Source organism: Centroberyx affinis, unplaced genomic scaffold (genome assembly GCF_046629955.1).
Source record: "Centroberyx affinis isolate AG114_WGS23_722 - 3 ecotype Tasmania unplaced genomic scaffold, CSIRO-AGI_Caff_v1 ptg004049l_1, whole genome shotgun sequence".
In the NCBI taxonomy this organism is placed as follows: domain Eukaryota; kingdom Metazoa; phylum Chordata; class Actinopteri; order Beryciformes; family Berycidae; genus Centroberyx; species Centroberyx affinis.
Genome location: NW_027281845.1, coordinates 448,937 through 475,351, shown reverse-complemented (window position 1 = coordinate 475,351; position 26,415 = coordinate 448,937). Strand labels below are relative to the sequence as shown.

General features: G+C 38.3%; 1 protein-coding gene across 1 annotated transcript; it reads right to left on the bottom strand.

Moving 5' to 3' along the window:
• On the bottom strand, nucleotides 1-22,821 carry LOC139663599 (immunoglobulin-like and fibronectin type III domain-containing protein 1). Its single transcript, XM_071542319.1, has 25 exons — nucleotides 22,773-22,821; nucleotides 15,287-15,406; nucleotides 14,032-14,174; nucleotides 13,807-13,906; nucleotides 13,617-13,666; nucleotides 12,501-12,532; nucleotides 12,168-12,351; nucleotides 11,424-11,537; nucleotides 11,131-11,299; nucleotides 10,589-10,861; nucleotides 10,059-10,409; nucleotides 9,861-9,884; nucleotides 9,699-9,761; nucleotides 5,110-5,234; nucleotides 4,784-4,925; nucleotides 4,322-4,615; nucleotides 3,828-4,124; nucleotides 3,077-3,256; nucleotides 2,796-2,924; nucleotides 2,369-2,677; nucleotides 1,994-2,079; nucleotides 1,683-1,875; nucleotides 1,293-1,589; nucleotides 860-1,186; nucleotides 1-733 (listed from the first exon to the last, which is right to left on the bottom strand). The coding sequence occupies exons 1-25, from the start codon at nucleotides 22,819-22,821 to the stop codon at nucleotides 729-731; spliced, it is 4,056 nt and encodes a 1,351-aa protein (XP_071398420.1). The 3' UTR covers nucleotides 1-728.
• Nucleotides 22,822-26,415: the final 3,594 nt, after the last annotated feature.

The window sequence follows — 26,415 nt, the reverse complement described above, 5'->3', positions numbered from 1 at the left end:
TTCTAATGAGTAAAATTAAGTAAAATGAATAGCCTATATTGGAAGCAAATTCAAAATTGGGGGAAGAAAATGATAACCAGTACAACCAATCACTATACATGTGGACTGATAAACTTGATATCTAAAACCTAATTGTAAGAGAAAACTCACAGATCACTATTACTCTCTTAAAAAGTATAAGCTGCAGGCAGAACACATTTCCTCAAATTATTAATTATCGCTGAAGTTAATGAATCACAGCTACACAGTTCTGTCCTTTGAATGTTTAGGCTGTTAAACATGCAAATTATTACATTAAGACTGCTTTGTTTGTTTCTGCTGTTAATTCTCTGGATCTAATTCAGAGTCGTGGAATATGTGCAACATTGCCCATTCATATTTAGAATTAGCATCACACTTCGCTTTATTGATATGCACTATGGAAATCAAGACAACAAACAGAAGCTGTTCATGGCTTTCCATCTGGCAGCATTTGTATGCCTAAGACTTTGTTGTTACTTTGAATAATTGCCTCTCTTAATAACAAAATAACTGATGCATCAAAATGGTAAACAACTTGAGCATTAAAACAATAGGCATCCCAGAGAGTATTAAATTATATGACATTATATGTGACAGGGATTTCTCAGCTTCAAAAATATGTATTATCTGTGCATATAACAAAAAACGCTCAACAGGGTTTCTGTTATGTTATTTAAAACAATTTCAGCCATCTTCATCATGTTGATTTATTCTGGGGGGAAAAAGACAAAAGCAGTGGTTAGTTTCAGATTGTTGTTCATCACTCTGATGTATATCAACATAAAACATCTAGTTACGGCACTTTGAAAACACAGACACATTTTGATCTAAGCATTACCTCTGACAGTCAGTTTAGTGGTGGATTCAGCTCTGCCCAGAGAGTTTTCTGCCACAATCTTGTACTCTCCGGTGTCTTTAGGTCCAACCCTTAGTATAAGCATAGAACAGACTCCACAGGTGTTGGAGATGTAGTAGTTAGTGTTGGTATTCAGACTGATATTATTGCGGAGCCATGTCACATGAGGTGCTGGGTCCCCTCTCACAGCACAGCTCATGTAGCATTCATAGCCTTGAGGAGCGCTGTGCATTTTCAGTGGGACAATGAACTTGGGAGGACGATCCAGGTTGCATGCCTTAGACTCTGGCATATTCACTGTGAACTTCTCTGTAAAAAGGTATGGATTGAATGAAATTAGTTTTATGAGCATTAAAATTGCATTGAATGGAGAACGTGCTTATTCTGATGAGTGGATAGAAGAGCGTTCACATACCTTTTTTGCTAGCGATTGACCACTTTGGTGACTCAGAGGGATTGGAGGAGCCCATGTCGTTCTTGGCATAGACGCGGAACTGGTATTCTCGCCCTGGCATTATGTTGCAGGCTGTGAATTTGTTGTTGAAGATGCGATCTGCTACTGTGTTCCAGGTTCTTTTGTTTGAATCACGCTTCATCACCATGTAGTGCAGCCTGTCATCGCGTTTCTCATCTGGAGATGCTGTCCATGAAATGGTCACTGTGCCGGGCACATTTTCATCAATCTCCACAGGTCCTGGTGCCTTTGGCTCATCTAGAGTTTAAAAACAAAATAGTTTGATTTTCTTTTATTTATATGTAATAATATTTGACCATTATTGATAATTGACCATTTTAACAATCTCACCTGTGACTCTAATTTCAATGCTGTATGTCTCTTGGCCAACGACGTTCTTGACAACAATGGTGTAGATTCCAGTATCTGAACGTTCAGAAGAAGGAATCAGAAGTTGGGATGCGCCCTCGGCATTGCTGATAGTCACTTTTTTGGACACAGGCGCTCCATCTTTCAGCCAAGTGACCTCAGGCCAAGGGGAGGCCTGCAAAGAATATACAAATATGATCATCTCCAGATAGATGTTTACAGATCACAAATTGATGGCAGGTTCGTTATACGTGTATTGTTATGGATATAGACTTAATCGCTCCTTAAATTACCTCAAAGTTAATGTTGAAACGTGCAGAATTCCCTGCTCTCACCACCATGAAACTCTTGATTTTGGCATCAGTGAACCGTGGTCGCACTATATGAAGGATGAAGGAGTGTGAAGGGAAAAATATATAATAAAAATCAGATTACTGTACTGTAAACTGCAAAAATAATTATTGGGATTATGGTTTATTGTTTTTAGTAACAACACATGCCACATTACAGTAAATAATAAAATGTAGTCGTGCTGCAATATATTTTTCATTAGTGCCAAAATGGATTTAAGTATTAATTAAATGTTGACTGTTACCATGTAGTGACTGTACCTGTAAGATATTAAATACGTTAGTTTGATGTAAGCAGCTTGAAGTTCATTTTCTTACCAGGAGGAGGCATGGCTAAGATGTAGTTGTCCAACTCCTGTGGCTCTCCCTCTCCTCCATCATTAGTAGCAATTACTCTCACCCAGTACATAGCCATTGACTTCATGCCTTTCACTGTGAAGGAATTCATGATGATGGCATTTGTATTGCAACGATCCCACTCTGGGTTTTCCGCTGGTCTGATCTCCACAAAATATCCCTTGACTTCATCTTCAACCCCTTCAATTTCCTTGGGTTTGGTCCAAGTCAGGGAAAGGGTTGTGTAGGTGGAGTCGGTCACCTTGAGGTCAATAACTTTACCAGGAGGCTCTGAAATACATTATTCATATTCAGCGCTAAAGTTTGCAGGCCATATAAAATATTAGTATAAAATGATAATGACTGGCATAATGATATATTTAAAAAAAAAAAAAAAAAAAAGGCCTACTTTTAGGGTCCCTGGCGAATACGAACTCAGATGGGGTACTGAATTCACCCGCTCCAGAGTTATTGATTGCCGACACACGGAATTCGTACTCCATGCCCTCAACCACATCTTTAACAGCATATCCTTTTGCTGTAATAAAAAAGTAAATAAATCACGCACCATATAAAATATAGGAATGACAGCAACAAACCATCTCACATTATATTGATTATTGTGTTGTGAAATTGTGGCGTAAAATGATTGATGAGAAATTGTCTTGTAGTAATGGTTAAATGAGAAACCTTGGATCATCTGCTCTGGTGGGTTGACGGGGCCCCACAGATTGCTGCCCTTCTTGCGTTTCTCCAGGTTGTATCCTAGAATATTGGTTCCTCCAGTGTTGGAAGGAGGAGACCAGGTGAGATTGATGCAGTCCTTGAAGGCACTGGCAATCTTTGGTACCGATGGAGGTCCAGGGTAAGCTGTATACACAAACACAAGATTGGGATTTGTGATAGTTTCTCCTAAAGGGCCAATACGCAAGATTTTTACTGCCGCATCACACAAAATGACCATAATATACTGTATCTATGGGGGGTTGATAGGGTTGGCGATGAATACTAATGCGTCAAGGATTACTTTTTCAGGAGATTTCTGGCTTTCAAAACTCACTTTCCGACCTGTACTCTGCGCCCTTTGGCATTTCAAGAAACTCTCAATCTCATCCTCCCTACTTACTCGCATTTTCAACTGCCCAAAGATGGAGGATGGTACTACGAGTGCGCGACCATAAGAAATAAGAAGCTTTGAAGGTTAAAAAGCCTTGTACTCAAGCCAAAAAAACAAATGACAAAGCAGTATTATTCTGTCAGTATTTTGCATCATGATATATTACGTCACTCACTAGACGTTTCTGTTGGAAACTTAACTGTTTGTGTCAGTTACCGGCTTCCGTAATTCAAGGGGACAGAGACACTTAAAGAATTTACTTAAACATTTTCTAACACTGGTATTTTAATATTAGAAAATTAACCAATAATGATCAAAGTTCACCTTTTGTGCCTGCTTGAACATCCTCGGTTTCCATTAGCTCACTGGTGCCCATCTGAGTCTCCACCCTGATGCGATAGCAGTACCTCCTGCCATGGTCTACATCAGTGTCCCTGTACTTGGCCTCTGCACCGATTGGACCCAGCTTCTTCCAGGTGTTGCGGCCCACTTGTTGTCGCTCAAGGATGTAATTGTCTATTTTGCAGCCACCGCTGTCTTTAGGTGGCCTCCACTTGATTTCAATCGCAGAGGAGGTGGCCTCAATAATCTCCAGAGGTCCCATTGGAGGAGTGGGTTTATCTGTCAAAAAGAAAGTGGGATATAGAATGATATTACTCTGCAATGAACTCATTACCAATAGTGTGGCAGCTTCACACCATATGACCAGTAAAACTAAGGCTTCAAAGTAAGTGAACCAGTAAATAGCATATTTAAGAAAGTTTTGAAAAAGAGGTTAAAAAGAGGTTTAATTTTAACCAAATCTTGATTATACATACCCATTACAACTAGCTGGCTAAAGGCCTCAATAGTACCAAACTCATTTTTGAGTTTCATCTTGACTTCGCCACTGTCCTTGCGATTTAGCTTGTTCAGAAGCAGACGGCTGCACCCATCGGAGTGCTCTATCTTGATGTTTGATTCATCCGAAAGCTCTTCACCTTCAAGGTACCACTGAACCTTTATAGGTTCCCGTCCAATAAAAGGTAATTTGAAGGTAGCTTTTTGACCTTTTTTCACGGTTACAGTAGCTTTAAATGCATCCAGGTCCTCAGCCTCAAATCTAGGTGGATCTGTAAAGATTGTTAAAATAAGGAAACAAGTGCTTAAAAAGTGACAAATTTTAGATTAACATGCAATATTATATCAGTTTCATTGCAAGTATAATTTGAATGAATGATACAAGCAATTATTCAAAGAAATTATTTTTGTACCAATATTTTAGAAGGAAATGTTTTTACCCTCAACAACAATCATGGCCTCGGTCTTCCGACCATCTGCCTCAAATCGATATTTCCCAGCAAATTCCTCTGTGACTTTGTGAATTTTGAGCCTGTGGAAACTTCCGTCTTTAGAAATGGTTAAACCCTCAGATGATTTAATCTGGAAAGATAAATGTGTAGATAGGTTAATATAGCACAATAGATATAAGTGTAATTGTATAAAGTCATATCAGAAGCTCCAGCTTGTAATCATCATCACTGATAACAGCTGGACTATATTACCACAGTATAGCACCCGGGCCTATTTTACATTCACATTTTAAAATAACCACACAAAGTCTTACCTCATCTCCGTCCTTGTACCACATTCCCACACAGTCTTCACTGCTCAGTTTACACTCAATCTCCGCTGGTTTTCCCATAATAGCTTTACAGTCAGAAAGTCCAGCATGAAAGTGAACTCCTGGATCTGGGGATTTATCAACCACTAAGTTAGTGAGTGCACAAGTGTTACAGCTTACACCTACACATTTTTCTGTTCCATTTTCAGGGGCAAAGATTATTTTTATAGTAATTGCAATTCTACAATTACTTTAAGTTCATGCATCCATGTATGTATGAATGCATGATACATGCTTGCATGTAATCCAGGCGTACAAACTTACCTCAACTTTTAACCTGTCAAACATCATTATTTACATTTTGCTATTGATCTCATGTATTTTATTGTGACGTTTGCATATAAAATACATGTTCAAATGCAAATATTGATGTTTGAATGTACAGCGTTTAAGAGACTACATAATCCAAGTTGGTGAGGGATGTAAGAAAGCAGATGTTGTTTGCCTCCATTTGACACTTGTGAAAGTTGTCTTCATGAGTAATGAGTAGCTTGATTGTTTTGGCTTGGAGTGTCCTTCTTCAACTTCATAGTTTGGAGAGTTGAAATTGTGGCATAGCTCTTCATAATGCTATCACCAAAGAATTAATTTAATTACTTTGCCTTTGTTCTTTTAGTTACTCTTGAAAGATACTCTTGAAAGATACACTTGCTTTTAAAACTGGTAATTACATTTGATTTGTTGAATCCTTTCCCACTTAGGACTGACAGTTCCTTGGTCAGGGTAAGAAAGTACGGATTTGAGTATTCAGAGCAAAACGCAGGCTTTAATATGCAGGAATTGATTTACTGCATGTCAAAGGTAATCTTCCAAAGTCAGCTTGGGTTGTCTTCCATCTTCAAATTATGTAAGAGTGCATGAGATGTTATAAGATTTTCTTGTGGCTCTATGCTCACAATTCATGCTTTTTCGCCCTCGTCTCCTTCCCAAGTCTCAGTGTTGCCATAGTTTATCAAGAACATTATCAGTTCTCCAGTTGCTCAATTAACTAATGAATTAATCTGAATGCACCACTTTTTCCTGGATTTTTAAGATGGAAAAAAGCAAGCAAGATTGTTAACACAGAGCACAGATGCATGTGAAACATCACTCACACACACACACACACACACACACAGTCCTCAAACACTGAGACGGAAACATAAATATTCTATTCAACAATAGATTGGCCTGCTGACATCAAACCATAGAAAATACAATTCTATAACCAGTGTTCTGTTATGCACAATCTTATGACTAAAGAATTGTTTGCTGTGTTTCCACTTAATCCACCGTTTTGGCAACTCCAAGAACTATACTATATGCTGCAAACAAAAATAATTTGTGCATGATAATTTTAGCACTTCTTAAAGGCAGTGTCAAGGTTAAAGCCACTCATTCTAAAAGGCCATTTAACCTATCAGAGATCAAATGTAGCATTCTTCTGACTGGTCACACACTTGCTCTGTAAACCCTCATACCACTGGAAAAGTCATCTGTTCATCAAATGACTTTGCTCCGTGACAGTGCCTCCCATGCAGCATTTAATGCAGTGCTCATCGTCTTACCAACAACTGTCTCCTCGACCACTGGGCCTTGCCTCGCATGGCCTGAGCGCTTGCCAGCTGCTGCTGGCTCGTCGCCGTCTGCAGCCTCACCGTTTTCAGCAGATTCATCACTGCCTGATGGCCCGGTGCCAGCTTTTCTGTTTTTCGCTTTTCTCTTTTTAGGGTTTCCTATCATCATAATTACCATCAATCCAATGTTTCTCATTTTCTGTTGGATATGCCTTACATGTAACATCAATGAAAACAGTAACAACAGCAATTATAATGCCAGCATTAGCACGAAAAGCAACAAGATCGACAGTAACAACAGAGATAAACAATAACTTAAAGGCAAACAAAGAGTGTGTTGGCAAAGGTGATATCCAACTTGTTATTCAAGATCTTAGAAGAATGAAAATGCAAGGTTGTCACTGTTAAAAAGGGTTGCCTGGTTACGTACTGTAAGGGATAATGTTCAGGAAGCTGGTCATTTCCCTGTCAACTCCTGACAGGGTGATTGCCTTGATTGCCCTGAAGGAGCTTATTTTGCAGTAATGACTCTGTACATTATCCCACTTATTACACGGCTACTTACCAGAGACATAAATCATTTGACACAAAATATTGGTTTAAAGTATTTTATTACAAGCTAAAGAAACTTGCAAGCTTCTGCCAAAAAGTAGTCCAGTAGGACTGTCAGTTACTGTCTGCAGTAACCAAGGATTTAAGTATTTTTGGCACAGGGTGTCACCAGTTAATTTGATTAGGAATCAACAAAACGTCTTGACTGCAGAGTGATATTAAATGTGAAACAGCAGTTGTTGTTTTTTTTTTTTTTTTTCAGAAATAACAAACCTCAGAATGTGTTCATTGGCCAATCATAACTGAGTATTCAACAAAGCCGAGTAATAAAAAAAAAACCATAATAAATGAATGAATGTCCAATTCTTACACGTTCTAAATGTGAATATTGTTATTCACCAGCACTTTTTAATATTTAGTATATGTTCAACTTGAATGCATTTATTGGTTAATCACCTTTCCATTTTTCACCCTCCAAATAACATAAACTCACACATAAAAAAACAAGTTATTTATAACACCATGAAGACAAACATGTCTACAAACATGAAACCACACGTTACATACAACACAACAAATATAGACCATATTTGTATTTATTTTATTGAGCAAAGGATTAGGAATTTGCATGCTATGCTGCTTTCTATTTCCTCAGTAAAAAGAGTATGAAAATTGATATATAAAATTATGTTTTACTAATAAGCATGGGCTAAATTGCTAAGTTTAATTTATGGGACAAGGTTAATATTTTAAGCCCAGGGTTTTCATACTGCACTGTATGTTGCTAGTCTCATCTTGTAGTGACTAAGCAGAAGTAGCTGCATAAGCCATTCTGACCCGCAAACTATAATTAAACAAACTAGGCTCTAAAACTGCTACGGTTTGAAGAAATGCAAATCAACATAATTGTAAACCCATGTTACTATCTCAGGCATTCAGCATGAAGCGTGTTCTATAGGGCTGGGCGATAATTCAATATTATTGTTTATCGTCTTTCAGTGGAATCATATCGTGATGATATTAAGATATTTTGATATTGTGACACACATAACCTGCTGTCTAAATTGATGATGACAAGCAAATTTTACTTAAAAACTCTCATAAAATGAGGTATGGTAGGAATATTATTTGAATATTTCTGTTTTGTTTGACATCAAACCTAACATTACCATTCGGTTCAATGAGATGAACATCAATTTGATTATTTAACATGATTTTGCATACATGAACCATATCGTGATATACTGTATATTGATATCGAGAAAAATCCTTATGATTATCATGATATTGATTTCAACCATATCGCCCAGCCCTAGTGTTCTATCACTGAAGCTTGACTAAACTTTTATCTTTTATCTTGCTAATATGATTTGAAATTCACCTGAGCCGGATGGAGCTTTCAGCTGATTTTTTGAGCGACATGGAGCAGCAATGCACAACACATTCTGTGTGGTGTGTGTCAAAAGTTTAATTTGGTCAATCCTGTTATATATATATAAAAATGTATAGTGTTAATACATCTGCATGAAAGTTAGAGTTTAGAATAGTATCTACCAGTTGTAATGCCAAAGTCATTTTCATTCCCAAATGACTTTAATCGTCAGTAAACCGTCTACAGCATGCAGCCTTCGGCATCTCTTACCGACAACAGCCTCTTCCACCACCAGATTTCCCTTTTTGCGACGCTTTCCTTTTTTCTCAGATTTTTCACCTTGTTCATTTGGAGCTTCCTCATCATTATTATCACCTATTAGTGATCACCAATAGCAAATGTGTATAGAATGATATTTATGCATATTGTTATATATTCATTTGTTATTTAATGATGATCTTATGTATTGCATTGTATCTTCTTATGTCTATCTGCATTCTGTGAGTAAAATTGTCTTACATGACATAATTCTATTGTCCCTGTTCTATTTACTACGATATTATTTGTTTTAAACTAATTTTTAAAATTCATTTAAAATGTGTAAAATGCTTATTTAAATACTGTTGTGTGTTTGTCAATTGATGGCAACATGATAGGCAACAAAAAATACACATTTACAATCATTCTGAAAGTTAATCGCAAAGACAACAGCACCAAGAGCACTGTAAAACATAGACCAAAGCAGCAAAAAGAAAAACTCATAGCAGAAACAACTGTTTCTCTCTCTCTCTCTCTATATATATATATATATATATATATATATATTTAGTATATATACAGTACCATTATGTTACTTAAAAAAGTAAAGTATTTTTTAAAATAATAATAACATGAATAATAATAATTCATAAATTCAAGACAACTTTCTTTTTAGAAATAGAGAGACTTATATTACATTATGATAAGCATTGAGGAGTCTTAAGTCCTGAATTTTGGCAGGAATGTTATCATTAAATTTATCCGTTTACAGTATAGATAAATGAATTTCTTACCTATCACTGTATCTGGCACAAGTGGACCATCTCTCACACGTTTCTTGCGCTGCCCTTTCTCTCCTTCTCCTTCTCCCTCTCCCTCTCCCTCAATTTCTTCATCAGAGTCTTCAAACGATTCTTCGTCCTCCTCTCCCTCAAAATCCTCTCCCTCTTCAGCACCTTCATCTTCAGCTTCACCTCCTGCTCCAGCTCCGCTTCCAGCACCAGCATCAGCTCCAGCACCGGTGCCTTTACCAGCGCCTGCACCTTTACCAGCGCCTGCACCTTCACCACCATCAGCTCCAGCACCTCCCGCAGCATCAGCACCTCCAGCACCTCCAGCCCCAACTCCAGCAGAGCCCGCGCCCTCGGCTGCACCGGCTCCTGGCTTTTTAGCTTTCTTTGCAGCTAACTCCTTGTTAATTTCTGCCTTAGCCTTAGCCTTCTCCGCGGCCTTAGCCTTAGCCTTAGCCTTAGCCTTAGCCTTAGCTTCTGCTTTGGCTTCAGCGGCTTCCTTTGCTGCTGCTTCTGCTTCCGCTCGCGTAGCCGCTTCTATAGCATCTCTCTCTTCTTGGGCCTTTTTGGCAGCTTCCATTTTTACCTCCATTTCTTTTTCGTATCTCTCCTGCTGTTCCTTAGCTAATCTCAGCAAATCTGCATCGTTACCGCCTCCGGCCATAGTAGTTTTGCGAACTGCCTTCTTCCCCTTGTTGGCAGGATCTCTGTCAACTATGAAAGATAACAGATATCAGAGAAGTATGACATTTTAATATTTTTTGGCTGGATGTAATATTCAGAATTTAACAAATATTTGGTGTCAGATTAAAGTATCAGATAGTTATATATTTTTTCATTTATAATTAGAATCCCCCAAGATAAAGAAAGAGGAGAAAAATGAATTATCTTACCTTCAACTACAAGCCAGGCATTACAAGATTTGATTCCTGCCACAGCTGCATAGATACCGGCATCCAAAGGCAAACAATCCTTCACAATCAACTTGTGGATAAGCTTATCCTCAGATACAGTGATTTCATGTTTTTCGTCATTTGACAGTGCAACGTTCTTGCCCGTCCACTTGATCTCATTCAGAGGTGCTGTCAGGACACACTGAAATAGAGCGTCTTCTCTTTCCTCTGCCTTAACCTCTTGTATTTTGAGAGCAAAATCCACCTCAGGTACTGCAAGGATGAAAAAGAGACAGAAAAGGAGAAAGAAAGAGAAACAAATATTTACTAATTAAGAAGGGGCAGGTCAGAGGAGTAATAGCTATTTGCCGTATCTATTAAGAAAGAGTTTTGGTGTTACTTTTAATTATTTAGTAGGTTCAGTTATCAACTGAAGTTCGTTTCAACTAACAACAGTAGATCAGTTGATCCTAGGAAAGTAACTGAATCTGTTTCAAACAGTAATTTAAATCAGATGTGCTGTCCCTTGACTGAAGACTTGCCTTTAAAATCTGTGGAGAATACATTTACACCCTCCACATCCACTGAGTAGAGTCCTGCATCTTCTGAACTGAGTTTTTTGATGCTGAATACATATTTCTTGCCAACTTGTTTCAAACTGTGCTTCATCTCCTCCCCCAATTCGTCAGTGAATGGAACCATGACTCCATCCTGCAGAATTTATGATGACAGTGCCATGTTGACATTTTGATAATATCAAAATAACAATAAAGACATAAAGGAACTCGTTATAGATTATTAAAAGACAGCAAGACATTAGCAGTTAAAACCTCACCTTGTAGAGGAAGATTTTGCTAGTGGGATCCTTGAGATCCATGTCCAGCTCAATTGTTGCACAGTCGTCATCACTGACCTCAATGTGTTTCAATGTCCTGATATGTGAAACAAACTACAGTAGAAATGAACACATAAAAGACACAAAATTATCTCAACAATGTCCAATAAGGTTGCAGTTGTATAAGATAGACACAAGAACTAAAACTAACACACCAACAATAATGATAAGAATAATATACATTTTATATGTAATCACATGATATTCAAATTCCATTTACATCATTTAGAGAAACACTAAACAAAAAGAGGTAAACATCAAAAACTATCATATGAAATCTGATAAAACATAAAAGATCTTAATTTTGCTGCAGTATTTTGACTATTGATTTTTGATGTAAAAAAAAAAATCAGACCATTCGACAATAAAATAATACATTTACTTTTGTTTTGTTTATATCTTAACAAGACTCAAAGACAAAATACTCTTCAGACCTGCTAACCATGAAAATAACTAAACAACAAAACAACAAAACAAAACTCAAGGGCTACTTATATAACTGACATGAAGCCAGAGTTGAGATGTAAAAATAATACATTAATGTGAAGCTGTAAGTTGCTAGCCTTGTTTCTAGGCAGTAGAAACAGCACCTTTTGTGTTACGGTCGTCAAAAAGGTTTGTTAAAACGGCTTTGGTTTAAATGCTTGTAAAACAGTGGGACCGGAGAATCAGGAGGCCACATACCTGCGCAACCTCCTCCTCTCTCTCTTTTTTCATTTCGGTAAGCCTTTTCAGCATGCCACGGAAGTTTGTGATACCATACTCGATACAGATGCCCTCGTAGTCTTTCTTGTCGGCACTCATCAGGATTTCCCAGACCTTCTCCTCCGACTCCATTGGCTTTTCCTCGCGTGTTCCATCATCGTTACTGCAGAGTGGAAATGATTTGCATCAAGCTCCTCACAACATTGCATGCTTCCGCTGAACAGATTCTTCTCGATACTAATAACTTTCATAGACAAACCATAGCACTTTTAAACGGGCTGAACAGGTTCATTTCACAATGTTTTTTCTTACCGTTTTTTCAGGAGTTTTCTGAACTCTATGGGCTCTGTGGAAGCACAATGAAAAACGTGAAAATATTAGAAGAGTCATCACCAAACAGGATAAATGAAATATTGTATCTGGATGTGATTTTCTTTTGCTTTGTCTTTTACAGTAATATTCAAATAGTATAGCTGCTGCATGATAGTATTAATGATTGACCCTACAGTATATTGCTTAAAGCTGCACAAGGCAAAATTCCATTCACTCTTATCCTCAATAAAGAAGAACGTCCCGTCCCCACTAATTGAGACCCTGTAGATTTGGCCTTTCTGCCATCGGTTGTGAACACTTCTCCACCCGCAGGAAGTGATAAATCAAAATTTTCTTGTGAACTGTCTCCTAAACAGAGCGCTGCATCCAGAGAAAGCTGGACTCATCAACGTCGGTTCTTTTGGCACGCGCGTGTGTCCCTTCCTTCACAGACCGGCAGGGTTGACTATATGCGTGCTGTGTTATGTTACTGACGTCATATTCTGGGTATTGAAGTCCAAATTTTTCAAAGATTTACCCCTTGCTGCCATTTCGAGCCGTCAGCGTACTAAGATGCCCAGTGCAGCTCTAAGTTATTGCTGAGCGTAGACCTACTGATGTGACAGATGCACCATAACAGGTAGTTTTGCTCAATAGATTTCTAAAATGCTGATCACATCCGTTAAGAATGTATTTTAATGAATACAATGGATGGTTACTATTAAAAAATATATATATCAACAAGTCTTACAGCAGGCCTATGGCTTACAGAGCAGTTGAGCTTCATTTCTGGTATTGGTAGTTTAGATGCATACCATCAATCTGTATTCATTTTTGTACACAGATGGTTGCCCAATTGCCTAAAATCCCCTTTTGTAAAAAATGATGAATGTAATTTTATTGGGTTTCATTGCTTGTTAAGTGTGTCCCCTATCAAGTGCTATTTGCATCTCGCAAGGAAAAGAAATGTATTTGCTGTATTTTAGGCATAATGTGGGCCTTTAAATGGAGCGCCCTAACGCAAATAGCCACCAAACCCAAATTGCTTGATACCTAAAAAAATGAACACAACTTTGTCTTAAGGTGAAAACTGGTGCTTCAAAATATGTTTATAACCTCACCTTCCCCTTGTGACCTCTGAAGTTCCTTCGACTTATGGAATCCAACTGTAAACAAACATTAATCTTAATATCCATTACTAATTCATAGAAATGCGTAAAATAGGCTAAAATCTCAGGAGGGTATATAATGCAGTTATTATCTTAGTTGAGAGAATGAGTGATTCAAAGAGTGATTGGGATCCTACCCTCAATAACATTCAAGACGACAGTGCAAAGAGCCCTTCCATATTCATTTGATGCAAAACACTTGTAGGTGTCTGCATCTTCTGGAGCTACCTTAGGAAACTAAGCAAATGGAAAGACAGAGTTGATGGCATTTTTAATGACACTGAAGCTGTTTAAGTCTTACTATTTGTCACAAAGGTGCATCATCATCATTCACGCTGGTTAACTACCATAGTAAGGCTTACCTCAAGTGTATGCTCATGAGATGTCTCATCATACTTTTGCTGGCATGTCTCAGGGTGAAAAACTATTTCTCCATTTGCTCTGCTCCATGTTATAGTCGGTGTCGGAGTGCCCACCACAATGGCTTTAAAGACAGCAAATTTACCTGAAATGGGATAAAATAGGAATTTCTTTATTAGTGACAGATCATCCATTGCCTCTGGCGATTATGGTGATGCTCCATGCACATTGTGGAACATTTCTATACCTTTCTACTATCTAAATAATGGAATTAAATATTTCCAATAATATTTGGCATGAAGGGCTAAGGCAGTGAGTAAAATGTTTCATAGTGTATAGTTTTTTATTGCTTTTATTAGATAGTTTAAAGTAGAGAGAGACAGGACAGACTGGGAGAGAGAGAGGGGGGTGACATGCGGCAAGGGTCCTGGGCCAGATTCAAAGGCAGTACCTCATGTTTAGGCTACATGGTATACACCCTAGACCACCTAGTCACCAGGACGCCCCATATGCTCTACTTTCAATATCACTTGTAACTGCAGTACAGCCCAGCTCCAGTTTAAGGAGTGTCATCTCATCAATATACGTTTACACGTTTCTTCCCAATTAAGAAAGTTATTTTCTCCCCAGGCCAAATAAGGATTTGGTATGTGTGTAGGAGTGAAGAGGAATTTCGCCCTCATCATAAATTATGTGAGTCTGCAATACCTTTCATATATGTAACACGTATGGAGGGTAACACTAGCCCTCTGAGGGTTGCATTTCACGTCCCCCACATCCCCCACACATCACATGCCTCCTTGCCACTGTCATATGTCATAGCCCAAGACTTTAGGAATTTCTCTCTAAAAAATGTAAATGATTAATTTTCAACATATGTTATATGCATATCTGCCCTTCCTGCCTTCTCTGTGAAGTCCCCATTCTGCTCATGCTCATTTGATTGGATTGAGGTCAAGTTCCCTGCTCTGGGGTATAAGTATGTGCAAATATTGGGATGAGAAAATATACTGTAATCAAGATGAAAATGCATTGGACAAAAGTGTGATTAGGGATATAATAAAAAACTTGTTTTTTAGCCCCGCGACAGCAGGGGCTCTATGGATCGGTCGGTCGGTCAGTCGGTCGCTCTGTACGCCACTTTATGGGTCACGTGGGTGAAAGTTAGACTGCAGACTGCAGACTGCAGAACGAACATTCAATGTCGCAGGGCTGTTAGTCTTGTTTTTTTGTTAGTGTGGTTAGTTGGAGACTTACCCTCTTGGATGGTCAAAGCAATGGGTTTGCGGGTGAAATCTGGAGTTGTCTTTCCCTCTGGAAGTTCCTCCAAAAACTGCGTGATCATAACACCGGGTACTTTTGACTTTTTCCTGATGCCTGATCAAATAAAAAAAAATATCAACAGTTAGACAAGGCATATAGCGGACATATATTTCCAATAGTAGCCACTCAAAGATTAATGAACATGATGTATGATGATCCATGAGTGAGAGTTAGGGCGCATATCAGATATACACTTGCATCCATTTATATAGTATATTCAGCGTAGCATGAAAATGTTAATGAGTTTCATTTTGAGGAACTCATACTGAACTGTACCTTCACTCAGTGTATATATGTTTGATGGACAAATCAATTTTTGAAAAAATAAACTTCCCAAGGTTCTATTCTAATCCGTTCAAAACCTGATAACTAATGTAACATGATACCCAGAGAAGTTACCCAGTGAACATTTGTCTGTGTAAACTTCCCACAGTATCTGATAGTCACATTTACTCATACATGTTATGTGTATATTCAAATTTTTCTAAATGCAGGAAAGGACTTGTTTTGGGCTGAAATGCTACAATAATGCATATCAATTAAGAAGACTACCTCAGCTAAAACAATAATAATACTAATACTAATAATAATACTAATGATAATAACCACTCCAAAGGTGAACTTCAAGCTAGTAGTTGCAGTAATCATTCTATCAGCTTTATCTTTTTATTTATTTTTTCCAAAATATTCCATGAATGAGTATTCTGAATGGACTGACGCATATAGGGATAAAGCAAGCATTCTGAACCACTAGAGAATTACTTTCTCTTCCAGCTCAAATATTTAATTAAATCGGTCCGTTTGGATTGTTCGACCCTACTGAAGGTCTTTTGTACTTAACTCTCTGCTAGTGCTCTCTTTGTGTTGAAAGTACTCGATTGCCCTTGGTGCAAGAATAGAATAAAGTTTACATATACCCCGCAGCTTTATCCCTAATGTGTTGGCTAACAAGCGAACTGCTGTCTACAGGCCTGTCTACGGGCCTGCTGGTCTACACTCAGACCAGGGTTCATGTGGAGCGCTCCCAATGGATCAACAGCACTCGTGGTGAGCAATACATAAGACCTACAGCAGGGTCAAAAAGTCCGGACGAACCCTATAAGGAGAGGTAAACTGCAAATAAACTATTTTATCAGTGCTACATACCTACAGTGAATGTTACTGAAAACAACTATGACTATGAGCATGAAACTACTTGTAAATACTGATGTTAATGTTGTCAATATATCACAGCAAGTTGTAGAAATTAAATCTAAAGCATTCATTTACACGTCAAGGAAATGTCCCAATTTGGTAAAATTACATCTTTGTTATAGTGTTTTTTGAAAAACAATTTTGTAAAAGAGTCCAAGTATGTTTTCTGTAATAATGTGGTGCTTTGGACTATCCCATCTCATGGGCCAGTTGATATTAGTAGTGTGTATTCAGTCCCACTGTCAGCATGCACCCCCAAGCAAATGGTTTGGACAAAACTTGGTTTTCTTAGACTTTTTTTTTTTTTTTAAATCCTATTCAACTTTAAATTCATAGTGACTGACTTGGAGACACCTTTTGTGTAAACTGTCTAAACTGCATGCATCTTCTCATATATGAGCTATTTTTTCAGATAGATTATCTTTGCATTTTTAACACATTTTCAGATAACTTGAAATTTGTTTTAGAACAAGATACTGATATTACAAGATGGCATATAATCCATAGTCACATAACTGTGCTTCAAAGATTTCTAATTTTCTCATTTTAATGAGACTTAAATGAAAAGGGAATCGATCTTTTAGTCTCTTCCAACATTTTGACAACTTGGTCCAAAATATTTGAGCATTTTTTGAATTTTACATTGAACATATACATCCATTATCCAAAGTGATAACAAAGAAATTTGCCCGTGAGAAGATACAGTGTATTGTAAGAAGTCTATCACCATGTTCATGAAGGGCGAGATTTATTGTTTACTTAACCTCCGTATTTTCATATTTGAAATATATTATTCTTATGGCTCAGGACAGTTCAGTCTAAATGTGTGAACCCTGTCAATTCCCACAGAGAAAATTAGAAAGATAAATCTCAGATTTGACTGGCCAGAGATTTTCTATTAGGGGACGAGGAGAATGAGCCTCCTGTTACAGCCTTTGCCAATTGCTTCAAAATTGAGACGTCTATCTGTGTTGCCTGACACAGGTGACAGAAAAAAGGCTGTGTTGTGTTTGGTAATGTGCAGGAAAGTTTCAGTGACATTTCCAGGGCATTGTATAGGGTGGCATTGTATTTCAGTAGTGCCATGGAGCACTGAATACCATGGTTCCATGCCATACCAGCATGCTCTATGTATGTGTTTGACTGATCCGTCAAGGTGCCAGCCTAAAACAGTGAATGTGACTCAGTCATTCAGTGGATTGAGCATAAATGTGGGGTAAAGTGTTTTGTGGAACGCCCAGGATCCCAATGGGACTGGGGACTCCCCCCTTGTGCCTGCTACAGGGTGCCACTGAGCATTACAGTGAGTTGAAACTCCAGCTTGGATGACATTATCAACACGTGCTGAAGTGAGCTGGGACCCTTAAAGGGGCCGGTGGGGACCAGCCCACTACAATTGCTAGGGCACAAATAATATGGGTCCAGCTCAGCTCAGCTGTAGAGCGAGTTAAAACTCTGTCTTTGGATTTGGCTACTGATACAGAGTAAAGTGTACTGCAGAGGTCCTGCAACCCCTAAGAGTACCAGTGCAGACTAGCCCGGCAATCACAAGGGGGCGCCACTGAGTGCTGATCGCAGGGTTCAGCTGGGTGAGGGATCCCTGGTTTTGTTTAATATTTTTCACTTGCCAAGACCTCCAATAGACAGAATATAAACTACGTAATATCAGAATAAGTAAGGGAAAAAGGTGCCCAGCATTTTTCAATCTAAATTACATTAGAGGTAAATTGCTTATGTGTTATATAACAGTTAACCAACAAAAAAAACATAATTTTAGCTACAATCTACATACAATGTGCCTGTTAACTTGCAAAAATAAAAGTTTTACTGGAAAAATCTGCCATGATGAATGCAAAATTTGCCATGATGAAACAATTCTTATTTAAAAGAAAAGTTACTTCAATACGCTAGCAAAAAGACCAAACTTTAGTAACAACTTTAGTAAAACCTATCCACCCACAACATTATGCTAGCATACTGTTATGAACACTGTCTACAGGACAGCTAGCTACAGGTTGTAATCAATTTCATTGTGCCCAAAACAATTCCAGGAATATTGTGTCACTCAGTTCATAGGCAACAAGCTATTTGATCTAGAAAAAATATTACCATGAGTGCCCTGGAGGGGGGGGACACAATGCATGATCTCTGATCTGTAATGTGATGGGCAAAGTAACATATTAGCAAGAACAGAGAGCTTTAACACCAACAGAGCGCTGACAACTATATTGGTATTGCTGCTTTTAACAAGCTTTGTTTCCAAATTGTGGAATTGCGAAGATGAGGCAGCCATCACTAAAAGCAATGTCTTTGCCTGAAAATGTGGATCAGCGTATTAATGTAGAATCAAGATCAAAGCTGGGTGTTTAAGCCAGGCATTAAATGCCCATTTTGCGGGCGATCAGAATCAAGTATTCTATGGAGCATGATATGCATAATTTGGTATAAAAAGATTCATAAGGATCCTGTCATTCCTGAGCAGGTTTAAGATGGCTTCTGTGCTTGATAGTGAGATGTTTGGTATGTAGTTAAAATGTGTTAATGCATATGAGTTCTATGAGTTCTACATTCATAATCATCACCAGATTCTTGATATCTCGTTTTTCTGGAGGTCTTGACAGCCTTTTATACTTACCAGAAGGATGAGCATCTACTGTAGGATTTTCAGATAGTCCTTGTCTGAAATGCCTGTGATAGTAACATTGATAGGCCAACTGATGGACTGTAAGTGCCTGCTGCTATTTTTCAATGCAGTTGCACTGGAAGGTTGCTTTTTCCATTTCACATTTTTCTACACTTCAAATGGCTTGTGAAAGTGATTAATTTATAGTTTCCCGGTCTCCTGATAAGGTAAGTCATTTTCAAACATTAGAGTGGGCTTAATCCTTTGTTTAGAATGAAACATTACTGTAATAGGCCTTCCCAAGTGTATGTTGTGTATGTTAGCATAGAGTCCCTTAGTGGTAACGTTTTACAGTTACTGTTAACCACATGCAAAATGGCTTTCAGTCCACACTCAGTATATTCTTATTTAACAGGCATAACTGTTCATCTTACTAGTCCAGTTACACTCATCGAGTAACACATCATCACTCCAATAAGCATAATACTTAGTTCTTGTAAATTATTTGCATATGTTCACTCAATTTTTGAAATAATTTCAGCTCAAGCTAACATTGGAACGAGTTAATGTCAGACTTGTCAATGTCAGAGGTTGACTCGAGCTCTGTCACTCTCCTTGTTTGCTCTTTTTGCCTCCATGAAAGGCTTGTTGTTGTGTTTTATTGAAGAAGATAGAGCTGTGAGTGGTATTTTTTCACAATCTGCCATTTCAAGCAGCTTCATGCTGTTCATTCAAATTGAGGCAGTCCTCTGACTGTTTTGGTTGATGCTGCGTTCATGTGTTTAATTGGAATGCCCACATCCAAAATATTTTTTATTCATCAATTTAAAATCAACAATAAACAATAAAGTGCAGCAGACATTACTCACTTTTTGTTTATAACTGATCATTTTGATTTTTATTAACTTGCTGCTGACTACTGATATCAGTGGATTCGCTGCAGTGTTTGCGAATTTGATATATTGAGGTTATAGCATTGCATAATTAATGTGTAAGTCATAAGAATACAGGGGGGAGGAAGGGTTTTTTTGTTTTAATTATGTATTTTTTTCCCCACTACTTCCTCTTTATTTTTTATATTACAATTATTTATTTATTTATTTATTCATTCGCTCATTCATTTTCCATACCGGCTTATTCTTATTCAGGGTCACGGGTGGCTGGAGCCTATCCCAGCATGCATTGGGTGGAAAGCAGGGGAAAAGCCCTGGACAGGTCGCCAGTCCATCACAAGGCTAAAATATTTATTTATATATTATAATAATTATAAGGAAGTTTGATAACTCCAAGCCTTGTTTACTTGTGGTCATTTACCCAAAGGTTATCTCCCAAATTTCCTCAAAGTAATTTAGAGCCAGACACAGTCTGAATTCTCACAGGAATACATGAACTACAAAGATAAGGGAAAGCACCAGAAAATAAGATATCAAGAGTTTGGTGAAGGCAGAAGTCATAGATGTCATTCCAATCGATTACTTTAAGGCCTCAAAACACCTTGTTATCTTGAGAGTACATGGTTCTCTTAGACCTGCTTTGAACTGCTAGGATCGTAGAAATTGGAATTTTGTATCTGTGACATTCCTAGTCGTCACAGTGAACCCAAGAGAACATGTAGATTAGGCATGAAAAGGCCAAAATTGTCAGAGGAATATAGAAAGGATAACTTGAAAAGTTACTCCATTGGCCTCTGTGTTCATTGTATAAAGAAATGAGCAGCCTCAAATAAATGATACGATCTTTTCACTGATACCAAATGCATGCTGTTTGCAGGTTAACAAAGGTTATTAATCCAAATTTACAAATTAATTCTGAATTATATTCACTATAGCTTGAAAATGTCTGCGTTCTTAAGGGGGCACTGGGCTGGCCAGTCAGATTTCAGTAGTGGTCATGCACCCCCAGGACATGTCCCTGCAGAGCACGTTCACGTATAGAGACTGAACTGTGCTAACGCACAGGAATAATAGGCATGTGAGTATGAATTCTAAAATTGTGTGCCATTTTCCTTTTTAAAGTAGGCTACAAGATCAAATACCGCATGGCAATCAACCGCAGTGCCCTCTGGCAACAGCATTTGTAGCGACTATATATTTCAAGTTTGTTTAAGATGTCACAACAAAATGCATCTGTTGTGAAACTGAAAGTTGAATCATCCATTCTGGATGACACCTTTCAAGGCGTGATGAAGACCACATCACACATGCAACTCACCCACCATGGAATCATGCATTTGTAAATAATGTAAAACGTTGGTGGAAATTGATTTCTTTTTGCTCGCATACCTTTTTCTTCGGGGTTCGCTCCTTCAGAATCGTCGACTTAACACGCAACGTGACAGCAGGAGAGGAAATAGGACAGGAAAATATTAATCCTGACAGAAGCACCATGGTAGCCTTGGAACTTCGGCAGGATTACGAACACATACACACATACACGCAACAATATTTAACACAATGACGGGACACAAAACAGACTCAGCTTGAGTGGAAAGAAACCTTCGAAGAGACATCAGACACGTCACACAGTAAAACAGGATTAGTCATGGACAAGATGTAAATGTTAGAAGTATAGTGTTAAGGCAACATGTAAATTTTTTTTTGTAAAGTTTTGCTGTGCTGATCAGACATTGATCACTGAACTTCAAGACCCTTCAGGCATTTTCTCCAGGGTGATCTGTCAACAGTTGTACTTGTAACGAGAACTGACACAGTACTTGACAGAATTATGTGCAAGTACTTTGGGGAAAAGCAATTTGTAGGAAATACATTTCAGATAATTCTTGATTCTGTCTTCCATCAAACAAGGACCCCTTTTCATTTTCATTTTTCTCTCCACTGGTGGCCTCTGCTTGTGTCTGTTTTATTGATCTTCAAAGATGATCTTGTTTTTGTTTATTGGCCAACTACATGCCATTATTGTTCTTCAGTTATGCTCAGAATGACTTAGAGTGGGCACATTCTCTCATTCAATGATTAGAGCTGATTTGCTCATCTTAGATTCTGTGATGCCCATGATCGTGTATTTGATTGACATCTTCATAATCACATCCTAGAGACAGAGAAGGTGATGGATGATATGGGCAGCGCCACATCCAGACTGAAATAGACTTGTTGCAACTGTTTCTTTTTCATGTAGAAAAAATCTCATCCATTAAAAAAACGCACAGCTTGTGTGTCTTCGACCAAAGAAAAATGCTCTTTTTTCCGCCTTGTTTTCTTGACATCAAAGATGATAAATTGTGCAGGGCTTTGGAAAAATAAGAAATATTATTTGGCCTGCTTTCACTTGACAGAAGAAATAGCAGTGGTGCTCCTCTTCAGTTTTCCCTCGACAGAAATGGTCAGCACTCAGTATAATATTATGCAGATGTCCAGGTGTCTTCTTGTGTGTGGCAGGTTACTGTGTCTTGAATGCAGTGTCACAAGATTCTTGATGCTCAAAATGCTCTCGGACATGTTGTACCAAAGTTTTTCTTGTAAGTTATATGGATCTTGGTGATCGTCATTGCTTGGATATGAGGACATACAGGTGTAAGACAGCTGCAGTGACGACCCTTGATTGACATAACCAGAGAGGAGAGGACGTCCATCATTCTGCACTTACCCCCCTGCCCAGCGGCAGTTTGATCAGTCACCTTTGACCTCTTCCACATCTTGGTATCCTCTTGAGCTCTGCTGACTCAGAAGGCTCTGCAACAAAAAAAGGTGAAGGAAGAAAGCATGACTCAAAAGGATGTCAGTGATATTGATTGGTATTCTGTTCAGAGTTTGAGGTGCCAATCATTCTTTTAATTTTTTTTGGATTGTTCATGCTTTTGATGGCTCATTCTCCTTTAGAAAAGAGAGACCGCACAAAGGTCAGCGCGGCTTCTATTACAACTTTTGGAGAAATTTCAGCAACTAATGCACTGCGGTAGCTCGGATGACACCTCTTCTAACATTCTGCTCTTCTCCTCCAGTGCAGTTACTCTAACCAGTCAGTATGAGGCAGCAGCTCGTGTCATTTATTTGTTGGCCTTGGACCCTAACACTGGATGAATGCCTATCTCAGGAATGTTATGCTGGTTTGATTGCGCAAGGGACTTGTTGATGCCTCTCTCTAAACCAGGGGAAGGGTTGGGCTGAGGTTCAACAAACTGTACAAATTGACACTGCTACAGTTTTTCTGTCCACATAATATCAGTTGATGTATAGGATAAAATAATATTACACTGACAAAACAACTGGTTTGTGGACACAGATCTTCAGTTGAGGTTGGGTTTTAGACTGAAAAAACAAAAATAAAAACTGCAGTAGATGCAGTAGACACCTTTGCATTTCCACCACACCTAGAACTCCCTACAGTTACCTGCACTGTCTTGGTCCCAATGGGAGAAGGTCATATGGACAGTTACCCTGATTTAACAAATCAATCAAAAATAAATAAATAAATAATCTTGTCAGGAGAAACTACATTATAACATTCAGTTTGACAGTGGAGCATTTGTTTGCCAGAGCCATTATTTGGGTTGTTTTCTCCTGTAAGATGCATAAGGAGTTGTATATAAGTCACATCAGGTGTAATCTGAAACTAGTCCAGAAGATCACAAGATACTGACGTGCCGATTTTTTTGACTAGTATATGAGTCATAGCCCCTCTGTGTAATGAAAGGTCACATTACTATTTTTTGTTCTTGTAAAATTTGACCTAATGACTCTCAAGTTCAGGGACCTATACCTTCTCATTGGATGGAGACTTAAAGTGGGTGTGGTTATGTGTTGTCAATTAATTATTATTTTTTAGAGCTTAACCTTGATTTTCAGAAAATAGTTGACATGACGAGGTGAGTACAGTTCGAGTTCTGCTTTCAGTGCTCTGTGTGAATGACTGCATTATAGTATTTTTTTTTCTGGAATGGCATGGATGACATTGTACCATAACCATACCATAATCTTTTGCTATTCATTTTCATGATACTATGTTTCCTTATGACCAGTAAACTGTCTTCGGGTGTGTTCGAAAAATGCATGATTAGGATTGTGGTTATGATTATGATGATGATTATTATGTTTCTGAATGATTATGATCATTAGCACTGCTGTATCTGTACAAACTTACTATAGCAAAGGAGAGCATTTCTCTCCGATCCAATGCTTGTATTTGTATGCGGAGTTAGGACTTTGCATGAAAAATATCACTAATATTGATTGCATGGCCCTTTTGTAAGCTTATCTTAACTGTCTGTCTAACGATATAAGTAGACACCTAGTATGCTACCTGCTTTATCATTTTTTCCAAGTTTTCAAGTTTTTGAAAGTGTTCCAAGAGCATGTGCAGCCTGTCCCGACTCGATGTGTCAACCCTTACTTTAATCTGTTAATCTTTTAAATAAGTCATAAGTAGAACATTGTCTGAAAGCTGATAACATAGATATCAGTAACTTAGCCTCAAGTTAGTTTTTATGAGTCTGACTGTTTAAATGAGGGTTTTATCCTTCCCCTCTGTTTGTCTGGTGTGTATCACACTCTACATAATCACAGGGATAACAGACAAGACTGATATCATCTGTAGATTTTGACTCTTCATCGTTGTTTCTGCATATTAAAATCTCAAAATTACATTTTCTTATCCAGAATTCTTTACTGTTTATGTGGAGCTGCGTTGCATTTGTCAAGAATTTTGAATATCTCACCCCAAAATTGAAATGTGTTTGGGAGTCTGTCCTCATGTCCCAGTGCAAATAACACGCACTACCATCTTGGAAATGAAGCGTTTTATTTTTAGTTGTACACATGCTCAAGCATATGTCCCGAAAAGAACTGGGCTCCAGCAGTGATCCTGGCGCTCGGTGAGTCTTGAAAATGAACTACACAACACATATGGTAAAAGCAAAACAGCCTGCAACAGGAGACGTCTAGGCAGGAGGCCCTTCACATTAAAGGAAACCCACTCCTCTTCCCTCCCACTCAAGAGCTCGCTGTAGAGGACAGGCGATTAGCTCAGTACATTTACAGTTTAATGTTTGTCTGCGGCTCTCGTCTGTTCTAATGGAAACCGACTTGGGGGGGCATTTAGACAAATTAACTGTCAATAGATCCTAAGCGTCTGTGCCAGTCACTTTAGTCCCAGAGATTTCACAGATAAGTGCTGCAGGCTGCATGGAAGGAAACATAAGAAGATGCTTCATAACATCATTACATGCGCCCAGTATGTGGGCTGGCTGCCAACTTAAACATGTCACCACCATAACACTATTGGGATAGGCCAACTTGAAATGTTTTTTTGTTTTTTTTTCATTCTGTCACACTCACTCTTTTAGAAGTTGAGGCTGATTGATTGCATTTGCCTTTTCATGTCTTTCTTTCATGCTCCACTGTTGATATCCATCTCACTGCATTATGTCACACGCAATCATAAAGGAGAAAAATAACACAGATACAAAATTGATAGTTTTTGTTATTATTTAAATGATGTAAATATAATTGAAAAGTGTTTTAATTGCTGTAAAGATAAATAGCCTTGTAGTAATAGTTTGCACTGATAATATTTTGAGTGTCTTTCTTATTACTATCATCTAAAAACTAAAACTCCAGTTCATTCATCGCTGTGATTAATAGTATGAACATTGGACCCAGTGATTGTGTGTGTAATTGCAGGGTAGACTTCCTTGTTAGATGCGATTCCTTAGCCAGCCATGCATGGGGAAACTCTGTGAAATTTGACTGTAATTACTGGTCTCCTTGTGTATAACACTGCATCCATGGATATCACATCAAGATGACTTTTCATAGTATTAAGGTGATGAAATAACAGCACTGTTCATCAGATGCCTTTGGGGTTCTTTGTAGTTTGTGGAAATGATGCTTGAGGAGCTGCACAGCAGACTAGCAGATTTTGCCTAATGCCTCAGCAGTGCATGACATGTCTGAGTAATTCAGACCTCCACCACAGATGATTGCACCGCCGACCTTATACTCTTCAAATGGCATCTGGTAGGTTCTCAAATGTCCCTCACTGCAATTCTTCACACGTCACTGACTGCAGCTGAGAGTGTATAAGTGTATAAGACCGAATGTGGCTTCAGCTGTATAACTCACACAAAACTGAGCCTGATGACAAGGCCTTTGGTGACAAATGAGTGCTAATAGTGCTATTTGAACTTCCCAGTTGATTTGTCCATTCTTTTCAATTAAGAGAGCTGACAAGTTGATGCATATATGTCATACAAAGCATGTGTGACAAATGCTTCACCTATAACATGTAGGGC

What these genes read in the sequence shown, in the direction of transcription:
- LOC139663599 (XM_071542319.1), bottom strand. Translation starts at nt 22,821, where the DNA reads ATGTGGAAGAGGTCAAAGGTGACTGATCAAACTGCCGCTGGGCAGGGG. An exon ending in ATTCGCCAGGGACCCTAAAA is followed by an intron (nt 2,678 to 2,795) that starts GTAGGCCTTTTT and finishes AATGTATTTCAG; the next exon opens with AGCCTCCTGGTAAAGTTATT. An exon ending in GTCAATCGCTAGCAAAAAAG is followed by an intron (nt 1,187 to 1,292) that starts GTATGTGAACGC and finishes ACCTTTTTACAG; the next exon opens with AGAAGTTCACAGTGAATATG.